The sequence below is a fragment of the Peromyscus californicus genome, unplaced genomic scaffold (genome assembly GCF_007827085.1).
Source record: "Peromyscus californicus insignis strain IS unplaced genomic scaffold, ASM782708v3 Scaffold_7__1_contigs__length_154581171, whole genome shotgun sequence".
In the NCBI taxonomy this organism is placed as follows: Eukaryota; Metazoa; Chordata; class Mammalia; order Rodentia; family Cricetidae; genus Peromyscus; species Peromyscus californicus.
Window position 1 is genome coordinate 30753162 of NW_026294595.1, and position 15672 is coordinate 30768833.

General features: G+C 44.9%; 1 protein-coding gene and 1 pseudogene across 12 annotated transcripts in view; both read left to right on the forward strand.

Moving 5' to 3' along the window:
* The first annotated feature begins 481 nt into the window (after positions 1-481).
* LOC128100448 (lupus La protein homolog) lies at positions 482-1543 on the forward strand (annotated as a pseudogene).
* Positions 1544-11476: 9933 nt separating this feature from the next.
* The window catches only part of Fmnl2 (formin like 2), a 299538-nt gene continuing 295342 nt past the window's right edge, over positions 11477-15672 (forward strand). For 5 of the 12 annotated variants that reach the window (XM_052724737.1, XM_052724748.1, XM_052724749.1 and 2 more), the window contains exon 1: positions 11479-11876. In XM_052724737.1, coding sequence (XP_052580697.1) covers positions 11760-11876 — 117 coding nt within the window. In that variant the 5' untranslated portion in view covers positions 11479-11759. Of the gene's footprint in view, positions 11877-15672 lie in introns of all 12 variants that reach the window. The other 7 variants (XM_052724742.1, XM_052724740.1, XM_052724739.1 and 4 more) reach the window with 3 other exon arrangements.

The following is a 15672-nucleotide window of genomic DNA, read 5'->3' on the forward strand; positions in this document are numbered from 1 at the left end:
ACTAACTCTTTGTTCCTGCATCAAAAGGCTTTCCAGGGGTGGAGTGTGCAATCCTGGAACAGAGGAGGCAGAAACAGGTAGTTGAGGCAAGTCTGAGACCAGCCTGGACTACTCAGCAAGTTACAGGCCATCTCGGGCTGTATTGTGTACCCAACAAGTCCCTGATCCCCCCCCCCCCCCCACTCCTCCAAAGAACCCAGTCTTTTCAGACAGGTCTTCTCTAATTCCTATTTCCTCATTCTATGCCTTCTACTTTACTCCCTGCTTAGGACACCGTAGCCATCCATCACACTTGAATTTTATGACAGCTTCAGGCAAGTAAGAGAAGGTAAACGTGTACCTTTAAAGTCCCCACCTTTAAGAGTGTTTGGCTGGCCCGTGGGCGCTGGGAAGTAGAGGCACTTCCACGTCATTGTTCTTGAAGCTGTAGTGACTGTGGAATCAGAATCTTTGAGTGTGAGAAATTTTACAGATAGCCACAATGGCTGAAAATGGACATAATGAAAAAAAAATGGCTGCTCTGGAGGCCAAAATCTGTCATCAAATTAGGCATTCTTTTGGAGACTTCAATTTGCCATGAGACAAGTTTTTAAAGGAACAGATCAAGTTGGGTGAAGGCTGGGTATCTTTGGACATAATGATAAAATTCAACAGACTAAACCAGCTGACAGCAGACTTCAATGTAATTGCGCAAGCACTGAGCAAATCTGAGGCAAAACTCACGGATGTGAGTGCAGACAAAAGTAAACTGAGAAGATCTCCAAGAAGACCCCCTCCTAAAGTGACAGAGGAGCACAAGAATGATGTGAAAAGCAGATCTGTTTATAGTAAAGGCTTCCCAACTGATGCAACTCTTGATGATAAAGGTCAAATACTGAATATTCGGATGTGAAGAACATTGCCCAAAACATTGAAGGGGTTAATAATTGCTGTGTTTAATAGTATTCAGTCTGCAAAGAAGTTTGTGGAGACCCTTGGCCAGAAGTACAAAGACAGAAGCCTGCCAATACTCTTTAAGAAAGATTACTGTGCAAACAAAACAAAACACCAAAAAAAGCAAAACAAGAACATGAAGGGAGACACAGGTCAGGAAGTACCAAAACAAGACCTCTAGAAGGAAGGATGGGATGCTTACTTAAGTTTTCGGGTGACTTGGAAGACCAGGCCTGTAGAGAAGATTTACACATCCTTTCCTCAAATCACAGTGAAATAAAATGGATTGACTTGGTCAGAGGAGCAAGAGAGGGAATACTTTTCTTTAAAGAAAAAGCTAAGGAAGCACTTGAGAAAGCCGGAAGCGCAAGTAAGGGTTAACTTATGATCAAGGAACAAAAAAGTGACTTGGAAAGTGCTAGAAGGACATATGGAAAAAGAAGCAATGAAAAAAAAAATCTTGGAGGATCAGCAGGAATCCCTAAACAAATGGAAGTCAATAGGAGGCCGCAGCTTTAAAGGAAAAGGAAACAGAGCTGCCTGTGCTGGGACACCCAAAGGAAGAGGACAGCTTCAGGGAAGGATAAGAGTCGGTGATGGTGATGACTGACGCGGCTCAGGACCAATGAATAGAGCTGGAGGCGGAAGAGACAGAGAAGAACCTGCATCAAAACACAGGAAAAGAGAGAATGGTACTAGAGGCAAGCAGTTTAGTAGGCCACATTTTTATTCATCGTAGTTAGATTTTAAGCTGCTTTTTGTCTTCGGAAGCTTTTAAAAAGAAAAGCGAATTAGGTCCACTTCAATGTCCACTTGTATAAAAGGAAAAAAAAAATTGTTTTGCTTCTTTTTGTTGTTATCCAAATGATAGTTTTTTAAAATGTATAGTTCTGTTTGTGTTTGGATGATTCAAATGTGAAAAGGGAGGCTCTTCCTCTTAATTGCTTTCGTAATATGAGAATGTATTAGTTCAAACTTGTAAAATATATGCTGTATTTTAAAAAAAAAGTCGAAAAATTGTTACCGTGTGTGCATATGTGGGTGGGTGGGGTCGTGTTCTGTGCCATAGGACACGTGTGGAGGGCAGAGGACAGCCCCGTGGAGTCAGACCTCTCTTTCCCCTTTGCAAGAAAGAGTCCCAGGGATTCAGTCACTAGACTAGTAAGGCAAGTGCCCTTACCCAGGGAACCATCTTGCCCCACTTTAAATTTATTTTTGATTTTTAACAGAGTGTTAACAAATATCTTCTATTCTCTTAAATTAACAGAACAGGGCTGGAGAGATGGCTCAGCAGTTAAGAGCACTGGCTGCTCTTCCAGAGGTCCTGAGTTCATTTCCCAGCAACCACATGGTGGCTTACAACCATCCATAATGAGATCTGGTGCCCTCTTCTGGCATGCAAGCATGAATGTAGGCAGAACACTGTATACATAATAAATAAATAAATCTTAAAAAAAAATTCACAGAACAAATGGGCGGTGCGAGACAGGTTCCAGGAGATAGCTAAGGCAGGTCAGCTGGCCCTGTGGTCAGCACTTTTCCAGTGAGGATGGCTTCACGGAGGTCAGCCCTCTGGAAGGAAGATATGCTCTGCAGGTGTTTGTGAGTGCTGACTAGAGCTGGCGAAGGGCTTGTTTCTTTGAAGGAGAGCATCCACTCATGCAAATTAACTGCCCAGCCCTCTCTTCCTTTCTTCACCGTGAACCTCCCTTTGATCTTAATTGTACAAGAAACGATTACAACTAGAACATTATACTGCAATAAGCATTTGTTAGTAAAATTAATTTTATAAAGCCAAAATCATCGAAGTAGCATTCAATAGCTGTGGGCAGTTTAATTACTTCTGTACAAAATACAACTTTTGACATCTATTCAGGATTTTTTTTTTTTTTTTGAAACAGGGTCTCTTGTAGCCCAGCCTGGCCTTGAACTTGCAGTATAGCTGCAGATGACGGTGAACTAATTCTCTTGAACAGATTTCCTTGCCCTGGATTTATAGTCATGTGCCAGAATGACTGGCTCTAAAACCTATCGTATTTAATAGAAATGTGAGTTGAGGAGGGAGCCCAAAGAGCCCTTCATAACCAAATTCCCTCTGGTTAAGTTTCCCTCTAGCTGGGGCACATATAACTGAATAACTTGCCAAATTAAACCAAAAGCCAATGTGGCTTTATTTCTCTTTAAAAGCTAAAAGAGCATAGAAGATGCAAATATTAATTAATATGCACATGATTATTAAAATTAATAAAAATCAATATAGATTATAATTTTAAGACCTTAAAGTTTTATATAATTCTATCTTAAGAGGAACAGTTCTCTTGATTGAAATAACAGCTAATTTAGCTTTTAAAGCAGTGTAGATACTATAATTGTTCAATGGCTTTTAAATAACTTGGCATTGTTCCTTAAGTCAAAGCATTATTACTTAATTGCAGATGAGTCATTTCCCCAGTCTCATGCAATTAATCACCATTTCCTAAACTTGCCTGAAATAGGAACCACTTAAGATTTTGTTATACATGCAGCTTTCTGGGGCTCACCCTGGATCTATTGTCAACATTTCTGAGGAAAGCACATAAGAATGTGTGTTCGGCAGCATCCCAGGTAGATATCATCATCAGTTAGGTTGGGAAATAATACTTTGTTGCCAGTGAGATGGCTCAGTGGATGAAGATGCCTTCAACCAAGCCTGATGACTTGAGTTCCATCACTGAGACTCACATGGACTCCCAACGACCACATGGACCCACATGGACCGATTCCTGCATGTTGTCCTGTAACCTCATGTGTGTGTGTGTGTGTGTGTGTGTGTGTGTGTGTGTGTGTGTGTGTGTGTGTGTGTGTGTGTGTGTTTGTGTGTGTGTGACTGGCTGTGTGCATGAGAGAGAGAGAGAGAGAAATAAATAAACAAATGGGTACTTAAATAAACGTGACAGAGTGAAAGAAAGGACTTCATGGATTACTTTGGCATGGCATTGATTCCTGATTTATACAAGTGAGCAGTGTGTAGAATCATCATTGAAAGAAGCAACTAGGGGAAGTACTCTTGAGCTGTAAACTAGCACACGCTCTATTTCTCATTGATCCATCTCCTGTAATATAAACCAGATCCCATAGCCAACCTTCACCTGGTCATGTAGTATAAGACATTTAACCTATTTGGTAATAAGCCCAAGATTCAGTTCATCGCCAGCACACTGAAGCATCATTTCCTGAACAGCTCAGATCCATGAGCCTAAAGCAGATGTGAACGAACTTCTTTAGTCTTAGTAATTATCCGGCGAGGCAAGTGTTTGTTTCAATTTTCTAGGTGCAGAAACTGAAGCTTAAAGAGGTCAATAGATTTTTATTTCCCCAAGATCCACTCAGCAGACTACTCAGTGCTCAGACCCACAAGGTGTGCGTTCTTCCCTTTGATGGCAGAGTAGAAATTACAAGTCAAGGAAATTTTGTTCTCTAGTCAGAAGAATCGTGGGCTTGTTTTCTTCACTCAGAGTTGTCTGCCAATCCATTCCCAAACACACAAAAAGCCTGTTTCTTAGATGCTGTGCACAAGGACAGGAGGCTTGGTGAATCTGTCTAACTCTGGTAGAATAACAAGCCTCTTTTCCTTGTGTTCAGAAAGAGCCCAACAGCTCTACCGTAAAAACTCAAAGGACTCTCTCAAAGGACAAATGAGAAAGGAAGATAGATGTGAGTGCAGGAAAGTAATACGCATCATAATTATCTGTGAAACCTCATTAGCCTGAAACTGGTCCTCTATCTTGTTAGTCCTGTGTGGTTTCTTCTAGTTGAAGTACTCCCTGCCAGGAACGCAAAAGTCCCCTTGAGTGCCCTTGTTCTAAGAACTCTCTCTCTCTTTTAAAGAATTTGTTTTTCTTAGACTTGGAAACTGTTGAGGGGTGCCAGATGGATAGCCTTGAGACTGTGTTGTTTATCTGCACAGGAGGCCAGGTGTGGATGGGGATCCAGGCTTCTCACGGCCCCAATAAGAGATGTCGGAAGTAATGGCAGACATTACAGAGTGCAGCCTTCATTGCAGGGATTGCTGGTAAGGTAGCTGGTTGGATGGCCTTCCTGTGCACTCATGAGTCGGAGATTTTTTGTGGAGGGGCTAGTGTTGTGCTGGGATTGAATCCAAGACGTTTTAAAACCAGACAAGCGCTCTACCACAGAACTGCATACCAGGCTCCCATGCAATCATCTGGAACTACCTAATTAATGCTCTGGCAAGATGGCTCAGATGGTAAAGGTACCTGCCACCAAGTCTGATAACCTGAGTTTGATTCCTGGGATCCACGTGGAGGAAGGGAAAAAAAATGGGATTCCCCAAGTTTTCCTGTGACTTCCACATGTATTCTGTGGTGCACATGCATACCCTGAAATAGAATAAATTGGGGAGGGGGGGAAGAAAAGAAAAGAAATAACAGGGCTAGCCAGTTGTCTTAGAGGGGGAAATTGCTTGCTGAGCAAGTGTGACTACCTGAGTTGAACTGCCTAACCCACAGTGGAAGGGGAGACCTGACTTCCATACGCGTACTGTGACACACACTTGAGATAATAGTTTATTAAGGAGGATTTTGAATGTCACAGGTCATAGCCCAGACCTATAATCCCAGTACGCAGGAGACAGAGGCATGAGAATCCCCAAAAGTTTGAGGCCAACTTGATCTGCATAGGGAAGTCAAGGCCAGCTGGGGCTACAAAGGGAGACCCTGTCAAAAATGACGGGAGGCTTTTAGAGATGGCAGTCCATCCCCGTAATGTAGCGTGAAGGCAAGAATCGGCACTCACCTGTAACCCCGTGCTTGGTAGGCAGTGGGAGGAGGATTGCCACAGATTCAGGCTTCCCTGGTCTATGTAGCAAGTTTTAGGCTAGTTAGGTATATGTAGTGAGCCATGTCTCAAACAAAAATAATAACAAAAATTAAAATAAATAAGTTAAATTAAGCTGCAGTGTGATTACTATTCAATTAAAACAAAATGGACGGGCATGGTGGACACTTCTTCAATCTCAGCATCACTCAGAAGCCAGAGGCAGGTGGAACTCTATGAGTTGAAGACCAGCCTTGTTTACACAGTGGGTTCCTGGCCAACCAGACCTACCTAATGAGACCTTGTAACAGAAAAATTTTAAAAATAAATTTGGGAGATGCGTTTGTGTGATATGGCATGTTCTGTGGGTCTTAAGCAAGCTGATATTTCAGAAGTAGAGTTTTTGCTGGAGATTGAACATAGGGCCTTGTGCATGCTAAGCCATTGTTCGATAAGCTACACCTTCAGACCTGGTTGAGACTTTTAGATTTTTCAGTGGTTAATAATTCTCTGGAACAATGTTAGAGGCCAGAGTCTACACACCATTTCTACAATTATAAAAGTGGCGCTGTTTAGTTAAAAAATGTAATTAAAATTCATAGTAACCATAAAAAGAAACAAAAAGAGTAGGAAATAAGTATCTATCAATATGTTTCTCTTCCAAAATCTGTGATTATAGGAAAAATAATGATAGGAAGAAAAATGTAAACCAGGTATGAGAGAATAAAGCAGGTATGAGAGAGAACAGAGTGGAGTGTGCCTATAACCTCAGCACTTGGGAGGCAAAGGCAGAAGAGAGTTCGAGGCCATTCTAGGCTACATGACAAGATACTGTCTAAAGAAAACATGAGAGAAAGAAAGAAAAAAGGAGGAGAGAGAGAGAGAGAGAGAGAGAACTTGAAAAAGAACGGGAGCTAATTTGAAGCATTTCTGTGCTTTGAGTCCTAAGAAAGTCAGGTAGGAGAGCAGAGCAAAGGGATAGAGACCTGACACGTATAAAAGAATAATTCAGTGACAAAAACAAACAAAGAAAGAAAGGGATCAATGTATATGTTTCAAAATGAGGATGGGTGGGTGAAGAAAGGAAGACAGTGACTAAGAATGTCTCTGAATTAAAAATTAAAAGCAGTAAAAATGTTTGAACTGAGGAAGCAAGACCAGTGAGGTAGTTTGAATGTAACTGGCCCCTATAATCTCACAGGGAGTGGCACTATAAGGAGGTGTGGCTTTGTTGGAGTGGGTATGGCCTTGTAGGAGGAAGTGTGCCACCGTGTGGGGGGCGGGGGCGGCTTTGAGGTTTCCTATGCTCAGGATACTGCCCAGTGTCTCAGTTGACCTCCTGTTGCTTGTAAGATGTAGGATTCTCAGCTACATCCAGTACCATGTCTACCGGCTCCCGACCATGCTCCCTGTCATGATGACAATGGACTGAACTTCTGAGACTGTCAAGCTACTACTTCAATTAAATTTTTTCCTTTAAAAGAGTTGCCGTGGTCATGGTGTCTCTTCACAAAAAAAGAAACCCAAACGAAGACATCCAGTCCTGAGCAGGGAAATTGATTTACAAAACAAATAAACACACTGAAGCAAAATTGTAGAAAAATCAAAGACAAAGAACCCTCAAGACAGGGTTTCTCCTTGTAGCCCTGGCTGTCCTGGAACTTGCTCTGTAGACCAGGCTGGCCTTGAATCCACAGAGATCCACTTGCCTCTGCCTCCAAAGTGCTAAGTAAAGGCATATACTACCACTGCCAGGCATGAAGAACAGAAATCTTAAAAGGGAAAGGAGAGAGAACATTAAACATCTATAGATTTAAAAAGGGACAATTGGTGCACATCTTTAATTCCAGTACTTGAAAGGCAGAGGCAGGCAGCTCTCACTGAGTTTGAGGCCAGCCTGGTCTGCACAATGGGTTCCAAGCCACCCAGAGCTACACAGTAAGATCATATACTCAAATTACAAAAACAAGTAACAGAAGAGATGGCTCACTGGTTAAGAGCACTCACTGCTCTTGCAGAGGGTCCAGGTTCACTTCCCAGAACCTACAAAGTGGCTTACAACTGTCTGTAACTCCAGTTCCAGGGCATCCAAATACCCTCTTTTGGCCCCTGTGGGCGGACACTGTGTACATGGGGTGCATACACATGCTTGCAGGCAACACACACATATACATATAAAAAAATAAATCTTAAGAAAAACCAGAAAAACAAAAGTGATGGCTGGCCTGACAGTAGCCTTCTCATCTTCAGTTACCATTAGTAGAAGATAAAATGACATCTTCAGAATGTAAAGAGAAAGCCATTTTCAACCTAGATTTCTGTAATCAAGTAAACTATTTTCGAGGCTGAGGGCCAAAAAAACCAATCATATAGCTTTGTGATTCATAACCTCTGAAAGAAATATTACTATAGCTGTGGTGTGTGCACCTGCACACACACACACACACACACACACACACACACAAACACACACACACACACACACACACACACACTGGTCCAATAGAAATGTCTTCTTCTTTCTCTTTATGGAATTCTTCTCTGTGTTATTCCAATTTTAGGATATTTGTGCTGCTGAAGCAAGCACTCTTTATGAAATTCTTAAAACAAAAATTCCTGAGCTATTGATGGGCATTTCCACACCAAATGAACAAACCCATGGGGTGTTTGGAATTCCTCTTAATACTATGTATAAATAATAACCAAATGCTAGAGATGGCAAAGCTGGAAGTAGCAGAAAGTACTTCTGGTTCCCGGATGTGCACACTTTGTCCTTGGCTCCTCTCAAAGTAAGAGTTCATGAGAGAGACTAGATGTGATAAGACCGAGGAGGAGGGAAAGGTCTCGGGTCCTGGCAGAAGTATGGCCAGAGGAAGTCATAAATGTAATAAAAAGCCTTTCTTGACTGCAGAAACAAATTCCAGCTTTTCCATCCAGACGGGCAGCTCTCTGGGTGGGCTGATTCTGTGAGTCAGTCAGACCTAGAATATATGTTGAGAAATCTCAAAAAGACAAAACAAAACAAAACAAAAAACCCTTTTGCCTCACCTGGTCTGAACTAACTTCTTGTTTGCTCATTTTCATTAGTGTGGGGTACGCAACTAGACCTTTGTTTTCCTCTCTTATATCAATAGCACACTTGCCAATAGCTTTTAGACAATGCTTCAGAAATACATGCACTTGTTGAGAATTTAAAGGCTGATTTATTTATGATCTCTTTCAAAAAAAGTTAGAAGTGGGGCAGGAGAGTTGGTTTACCAGTTAAAAGCATCTGTCATTCTTGCAGAGTATGTGGGTCTGGTTCCCAACACCCACATGATGGATCACCACCATTTGTAACTCCATTCCAGGGGATCTGACTCCCTCTGTTACCTCCCAGGGCTCCAGGCCTGCATGTGGTGCACATACGTATATACAGGAAAACACTCATACATATAAAGTAATAATAATAAAGTCTAAACAAAAACACAGTGTATGTGTTGGGGAAGAGAGGCAGTGAGATGTACTGGAGGTAAAGGAGCTTGCCTCTAAGCATGATGAGCTGAGGTCTATTTCTGGAACCCATGTGTTGGAAAGAGAGAGCCAACTCCTGAAAGTAGCCCTCTGACCTCTATGTGGGTTTGAACACACAGCACACACAAAATAATAAAACATAAACAAATTTTTAAAAAATTTAGAAGTGGTTCATTTAGCATACTAAATATATTTCTGATATTTATTACCATATGTTTTTGGCAAAAGTCACAGAGGTTACCATTTAGGTGTTTCTCTCTCTCTCTCTCTCTCTCTCTCTCTCTCTCTCTCTCTGTCTCTCTCTCTGTCTCTCTCTCTCCATATAAATATATATGGAGATTTGTTGTGAAAGATAGCTAGACGTCAGGGAAGCTGTTGACAGGGCTGGAATCAGAAGCTCTGAGACCTAGGAGAGCCAATGATATAAGTCTTGGTCCAGGTTCAAAGGCCCAGAAGGAGGAGCACCAATGCCTGAGAGAGGTGATGTCCCAGACAGCAGAGAGCAAACTTACCGTTCTATTTATGGCCTCAGCAGAAAGGGGTGCTGCCCTGCTGCTGGAGTGAAGATGAACTGTTTTCCTCAGACTATTGAGTGAAATGCACACACTCAGAAATAATGTTTCTTTTTATCAGCTTTCTGGGCATCCCTTAGTCCAGTCTACTTAATTAAAATTAACACAACATTAGCCATCACAAGTTTGAGGGCATAAATAGGAAAGACTGAGATCAATAAAATGATGAGGATGATGATGACAGTATATATAGCCATACTTATTATTCTGCATTTTTTATCTAAACAGTACAGATCCATCGAGACTGCACCCAACCTTGTAAGTTAGGCGTCATTATTATTATGACTTTTTCAGATGATGAAATTAAGGCACAGAAAAGTTAAGCAATTATCCTAAAAATCACGTGCTTAGCAGGCAAAGCAGTGGGGCCCAGGTAGTCATAACTACTAAGGAAAAGTCGTGGCTCTTGACAACTCCTTCAGAATGATGATAGCCAAGCTGCATACCAGAATCACCTGGGAGCTAGCGACTACCCGTATCCAGGTTCCATCTCTCAGTTTAGGGAGATTCTGGTACTAGGCAGAGCTCAAGGTATGTGCAACTTTAGCCAAGTTCCCCATTGGCTGAGATTAAGAAACATCCCTTCAAGGTAAGGGCAGGACTAATGACTCAGCCGCAAGTCAATCAGATGCATGCACTTATCTACAGCGAGGATAGCTGGCTAAAGTAGTGTATAATGCTGTATTTCCAAGCATTCAGAATGGCTAATTAAGTTCAGAGGACAGAGTTGAGCCTAATGTTCTCTGTGAAACACTTGGTACAAGTCTGCTTTGGAAGAAGGTAGGGTGCAGTCAAAGATGACTCGCATGCCTCCAACACTCCAGATCATGTACCCAGCTCACACAAAATGGTTATCTGTGTAAATCATCTTCTGTACTACTTTTGAGAGCATTCCAGAGCAGGGTTACTCAGCCTATGGAACCGTAATTCCGTCATAGGTCTTTGTCAGTTATTTGTTTTGAATTGTCTCTTTTGGGTTGAATTCTTGTAACAATTCATGGGGTCTGACTACATATACCATAAATCACACATTTGTTTAGAAAACATTCAATCACATCAAAGAACCCGTACCACGCCTTCACTCTCAGCTCATTAGCTCATGAAGTTGGGCATTGCCAGTACCGTGTGTGTGTGTGTGTGTGTGTGTGTGTGTGTGTGTGTGTGTGTGTGTGTCCGTCCGTCCTCTTCAACTAGATCCTTTGACAGGGTGATACTCTTCTGAAACTTAAATCATGTGTTTTCTGATTGACTGGATTCATTCATTCATTCTTCAAAAGTGCTGAAGAGTCAGATTTAACGCAGACCAGGCAGGTCTTTAAACTACCGGGGTGAGGGAGGTCATGTCAAAAGTGACAAAAAGCCACTTCACCGCCCGCGTCCAGCTTGTCTTTGCTGCAAACAGCCCAACCACAGCGCGGCCCTCCAGGAGCGCGCGCAGTTTCTGCGCGTGGCCGGTTTGGGCCGAAACTACGTGTCCCGGCAGTCCGCGGGGCGGGTGGGCGGAGCCGGGCCGGGGGCGGGGGCCGAGAGGGGGCATTGTGTCGGCTCGCGGTGCGCGACCGTCCGCTCGCGGTGGGGCCGGGGCTGAGGTGTTAGCGCGGCTGCGGCCCGGGGAGGGAGGCCGGCGAGCAGGAGCGCGCGAGCGGCCGCGGACGCCGGCGGGGGCGGCGGGAGCACCATGCAGATCGGCGCCCGGCGCCCTGCAGACCCCTCGCGAGGCACACAGGCCGGGGCGGCGCCGGGGCGACGGGGAGCATGAGAGCAGCCGGGGACCGGCTGGGCTCGGAGCTCTGCTAGGGAGCGGTGTGCGCGGAACGCTCGCCGGGACGCGGCAGAGGGCGGGAGCCGAGCGCCCGGGGCTGTGGGCATTTCGGACGCCGACGCGAGGGGCCCGGAGCCAGCCGAGGCTCCCGGCACGCAGCCGACATGGGCAACGCGGGGAGCATGGACTCGCAGCAGACCGATTTCAGGGCGCACAACGTGCCATTGAAGCTGCCGATGCCCGAGCCAGGTGAACTGGAGGAGCGCTTTGCCATCGTGCTGGTGAGTACGCGGCGGCCGGGCGCGGGGCCCCGGTGGGGCAGGCGGCGGAGCTGAACCCGCTCCTCCCGTCCCGAGGGCGAGGCTCGCACCTTCCCCATTGTGGGCTCCTTGCCTCGCTCGTCTTGGTCCCTCGCCTTGCGCCCTCCTGGGGTCCTGGGATGGGGAGAGGGCCTCGGGCCGGGCTGCCCCGCCGGCCACGAACCCATTGTCTGGCGGGAGCGGCACCTCGCAGCGCGTGTGCCGGGAGGTGCAGCGTGGGTGTGAAGGGAAGGTGGCTGGCCCGGCACGAGTGAGCGATTAGCAGCTAAGGCTTTTTGTTCAAAGAATGAAAAGCAACCAGCAGACCCCGACTCCCTGCGCAGCATCCCCTGGACGCCCAGCTCTGGGCCTGCGGGGTCTGCAGCAGACGCGCGCAGGTGGCTGGCCGCAGGCGCCGCGCCCGCACTTGGTCGGGCGAACTTGGAGGGTGGACATCTCGGCTGGGCAGATGGACAGCTCCCCCGAAAGAGAAAGAAGAGGCCGGCAGCAGAGTGGCGCCGGGGTCCCTCTGCTAGGAGGAGGCATCTGAAACCCAGACGGGGGAGAAGCGCCCCGAGCGGGGGAGAACCTCAGTGTGTTCCCTTTGGTCTTAAATCTTAAACCACAAAAATGTGCAGTTTGGCTGGGACGTGTTAAGAGCTGTCCTGACTTCTCGGGCGACCCCAGTTCCTCCAGCTGAGTCCACGGCTCCCTCTCGCATTCCCATCTCTCAGCCTTCCCGTTCCAGCTTCTCAGTCAAAGACTGGAATCCTCTCTCCCCACTTCCTTTTGGGACTAAGTTTCTGGGCCCTTCCCCGCCGGAGTCTGTGAGCTCAAAAGGGTGTGACGCCTCTTCCCTTGCCCCAGCAAGCGTCCCAAGTGCAGTTGGTTCCTGGATTCTCAGTTTCAAGGTTCCAGCTTCTCTTAAGGGACGTTGGGAAGGAAATGGGGGAGGGGGGGGGCGGACGCCTGGCTCCTAGACTTCACGTTCTGTTTCCCTTTTTCTAAACCCCTGCAAGACAAGGCAGCCAGAGCCAGAGGAACTTGTGATGGAGGCGGCCAAGCCCTGTGTCTACCTGAGAGAATTTTGGCTTGCAACTTAAGAACTTTGGGAGAGGTCTCAAGTCCTGGATGAAAAGTTGGTTTTCTGAGATTTGAACGTTGACTGAGACGTTGAAGCTGCATTTCTTCATCCCTTGAAAAGGGGCTGCTTTGGTACTTGAGAACGTGTTCTGGATGGCAGGCCGGCTTTGTGCGGCCAGGGAGAACAGACGCTGCATCCTTTTTAGGCCCCCTGGAAATTGCTGTTAACATGGGGGAGAAAGATGTAGTTGCCTGTTTTGCTTTGCGTCGTCTGTGATCTCCCACAGCTGCTCCCACGTTTTGCAAGATGGGACACTGTGAAATGAAACAGCCTAAGCTTAATTACTTCTCAAAGCAGTCTGGTGCTGACTTGACCCGTCTTCCCAGAGACAAACGGTGTTTCTTGAAAAAACTGTTTGTGACAGACGTGGCCGCTACCTTCTGGCTCTGGGTTTTCTGTTTTTCTCTTCATAGTGTGGTGTTGTCTATCTGTCTGTCTGTCTGTCTGGGGGGTGAGGTCTGAATACTTGACTTGGAGTGGGCGGGAGCCAGTGACACAGGGAAGTCCGTGCAGCAGCCATGCTAATAACAATAATGCAATTAAGTTCTACTCAACTGGGGAGAGCATTTTTTGCATGAGCGTTCAGTTACTCTGCTGATTAATAACACATGGTATGAATTAATCTTTAGGAAAATACTGCCCTTCATTAACATGGTGGATATGTGCTCCCACAGAGTCTAGCAGGTCACAAAGTGAGTCTGTAGACTTTTATGATTGTAAATCCCAGGCTCCTTGGGGTGTCCGGGTCTGTTGTTTGTTGTGGCTGCTTTTCCTTCGTGGTGTGTCACACAGTTAACTGGGTGCAATTCTTTTGTAAGCTGCTTGGAGTATTCTGAGTTTCCCAAACGAAAAACAAAACCAGAAAATATGCTGACTTTTTTTTTTTTTTTGAATCCTTTTGTTAGGGCTACACTTGGACCACTGATGTTTACATTGTCATCTAAGTGACACTCGCTATTGGAAGATGAGTGAAACCCTCCCACATGATTTAGTCCCACTGTTGATTTCTCTTGTCCTTTCTCCCTGAGGGTATTTACTCAGTGGACTCTACTTTGCTTTTCTTTCATTTTCATGAGTCGCTGGAGGCGTCAGAAACACTTAATCCTGGAGATTAAGCTTGAAGGACAAGTTTTAAGGGAGATTTTTATTAGATAGTGTGTGTATGTGTGTGTGTTTATGGTTTCCCATCCTTGAGCAATGAGGAACATGTTGGCATTATTGATGTTCGTTCCTTTCCCATCTCTGCCTTGCTGTGAACCCAGGCTGGCTTCAAACTTGCTGTCTACCTACCTTAGCCTCCGGCGCGCTGGGCTTACGCGTGTGCCACCACACCAGATCTATTTTGTTTTCTTATGTAATAAAGATCACGAGGGATTTGGGGAGGAAAACTAGATTTGCACCGTGCAGAAAAGTGTACAAGCGCCTCATTGTAAGTGTGACTTACATCAATAATTAACGAGCTGTTTCAGGCTAGGAAAACAATTCCTTTCAACCTCCTGCTCTGGAATATTTAAAGCCTAAAAATACAAAAGTGACAGAAGTCCATCTTACTTCAGCCAGTAGAAATCTACTCAATGACTGTAGCGGCCTTTACCCCAGCAGCTTATATGAGTTGAGTTGTATGTACCTAAAAAATATCAGCTATGAATGGGAAGAAGAGAGGAGAAGGCAGAAACCAACTACAGAATTAAGGTAAATTTAAAAACTTCCCATGAATTATTACTGTTAAACATTGGATCCACATTTCAAGAATTTAATTCTTATAAGGAAAGTCTCTCTCCCTCTCCGATGTTTTATTCAGGATTACTGTAGACAGTAGTGGAAAACGTACATGTTTAAAGAACAGGTTCAGTGACTCAATGTTCATTTGACCTTCTGTGTCTACCTTCCTGGTAGAGCTATAGGTGATATGTGTCTTTGTGTGTGTGGCTACATATGAGCCCACACCTGTGGTGTTTCTGTTATACTGTTCAGTGCAAGGCTCTTAAGTAATGAGTTTAGTTGTCTACTTCAGTCTTTGACAGATACATACATATTTCTAGGTAACATCAGGCTGCATTATTTGGTCCCACACATTTATTATTATATGTCCATGTGGCTTTCTGTTGCGTTTATTAAGCATTGTCTAGTTCTTGGGGTCACACACAAACTCTTCTTTATTCTTCATGTTCAAATAGGATATTACGAAGGCACTTTCTTGGTGGGTGTGTGTGCAGTGGTATATTGAAGAATACCACTTTTCCATTGGGCGCTCCATAATGTCTATCAGCTGTCAGTCACTGTTCACAAATGCAGAAGTCGTTGACACCTTTGTTGAGGAGCTGACTTAAGGATTCTTTCTTTGAACTTCAGGGAGAAGGGTGACTTAAGTCCTCTGACATAGTTGCCTGAGTCTCTATAGTATCGCGCCGCTCTGCGATCAGATATAAAAAAGGAAAGTTGATGAAGTAATGGTCCCGGGCAATCTTATGGTTGAAATTGGGAACTTCTTTAGTTTCAGACTCATTTGAGTCAGTTTCCTTGTCATTTTTTTTTTTTCCTCCTGAGAGTGGATTTAGTCACTTAGTGGCCTTAGGAAGGAGTTGGGAGCCCTTTTGAATGCCTGCTGTGAATACCTCATGCGCTCTGTGTGCC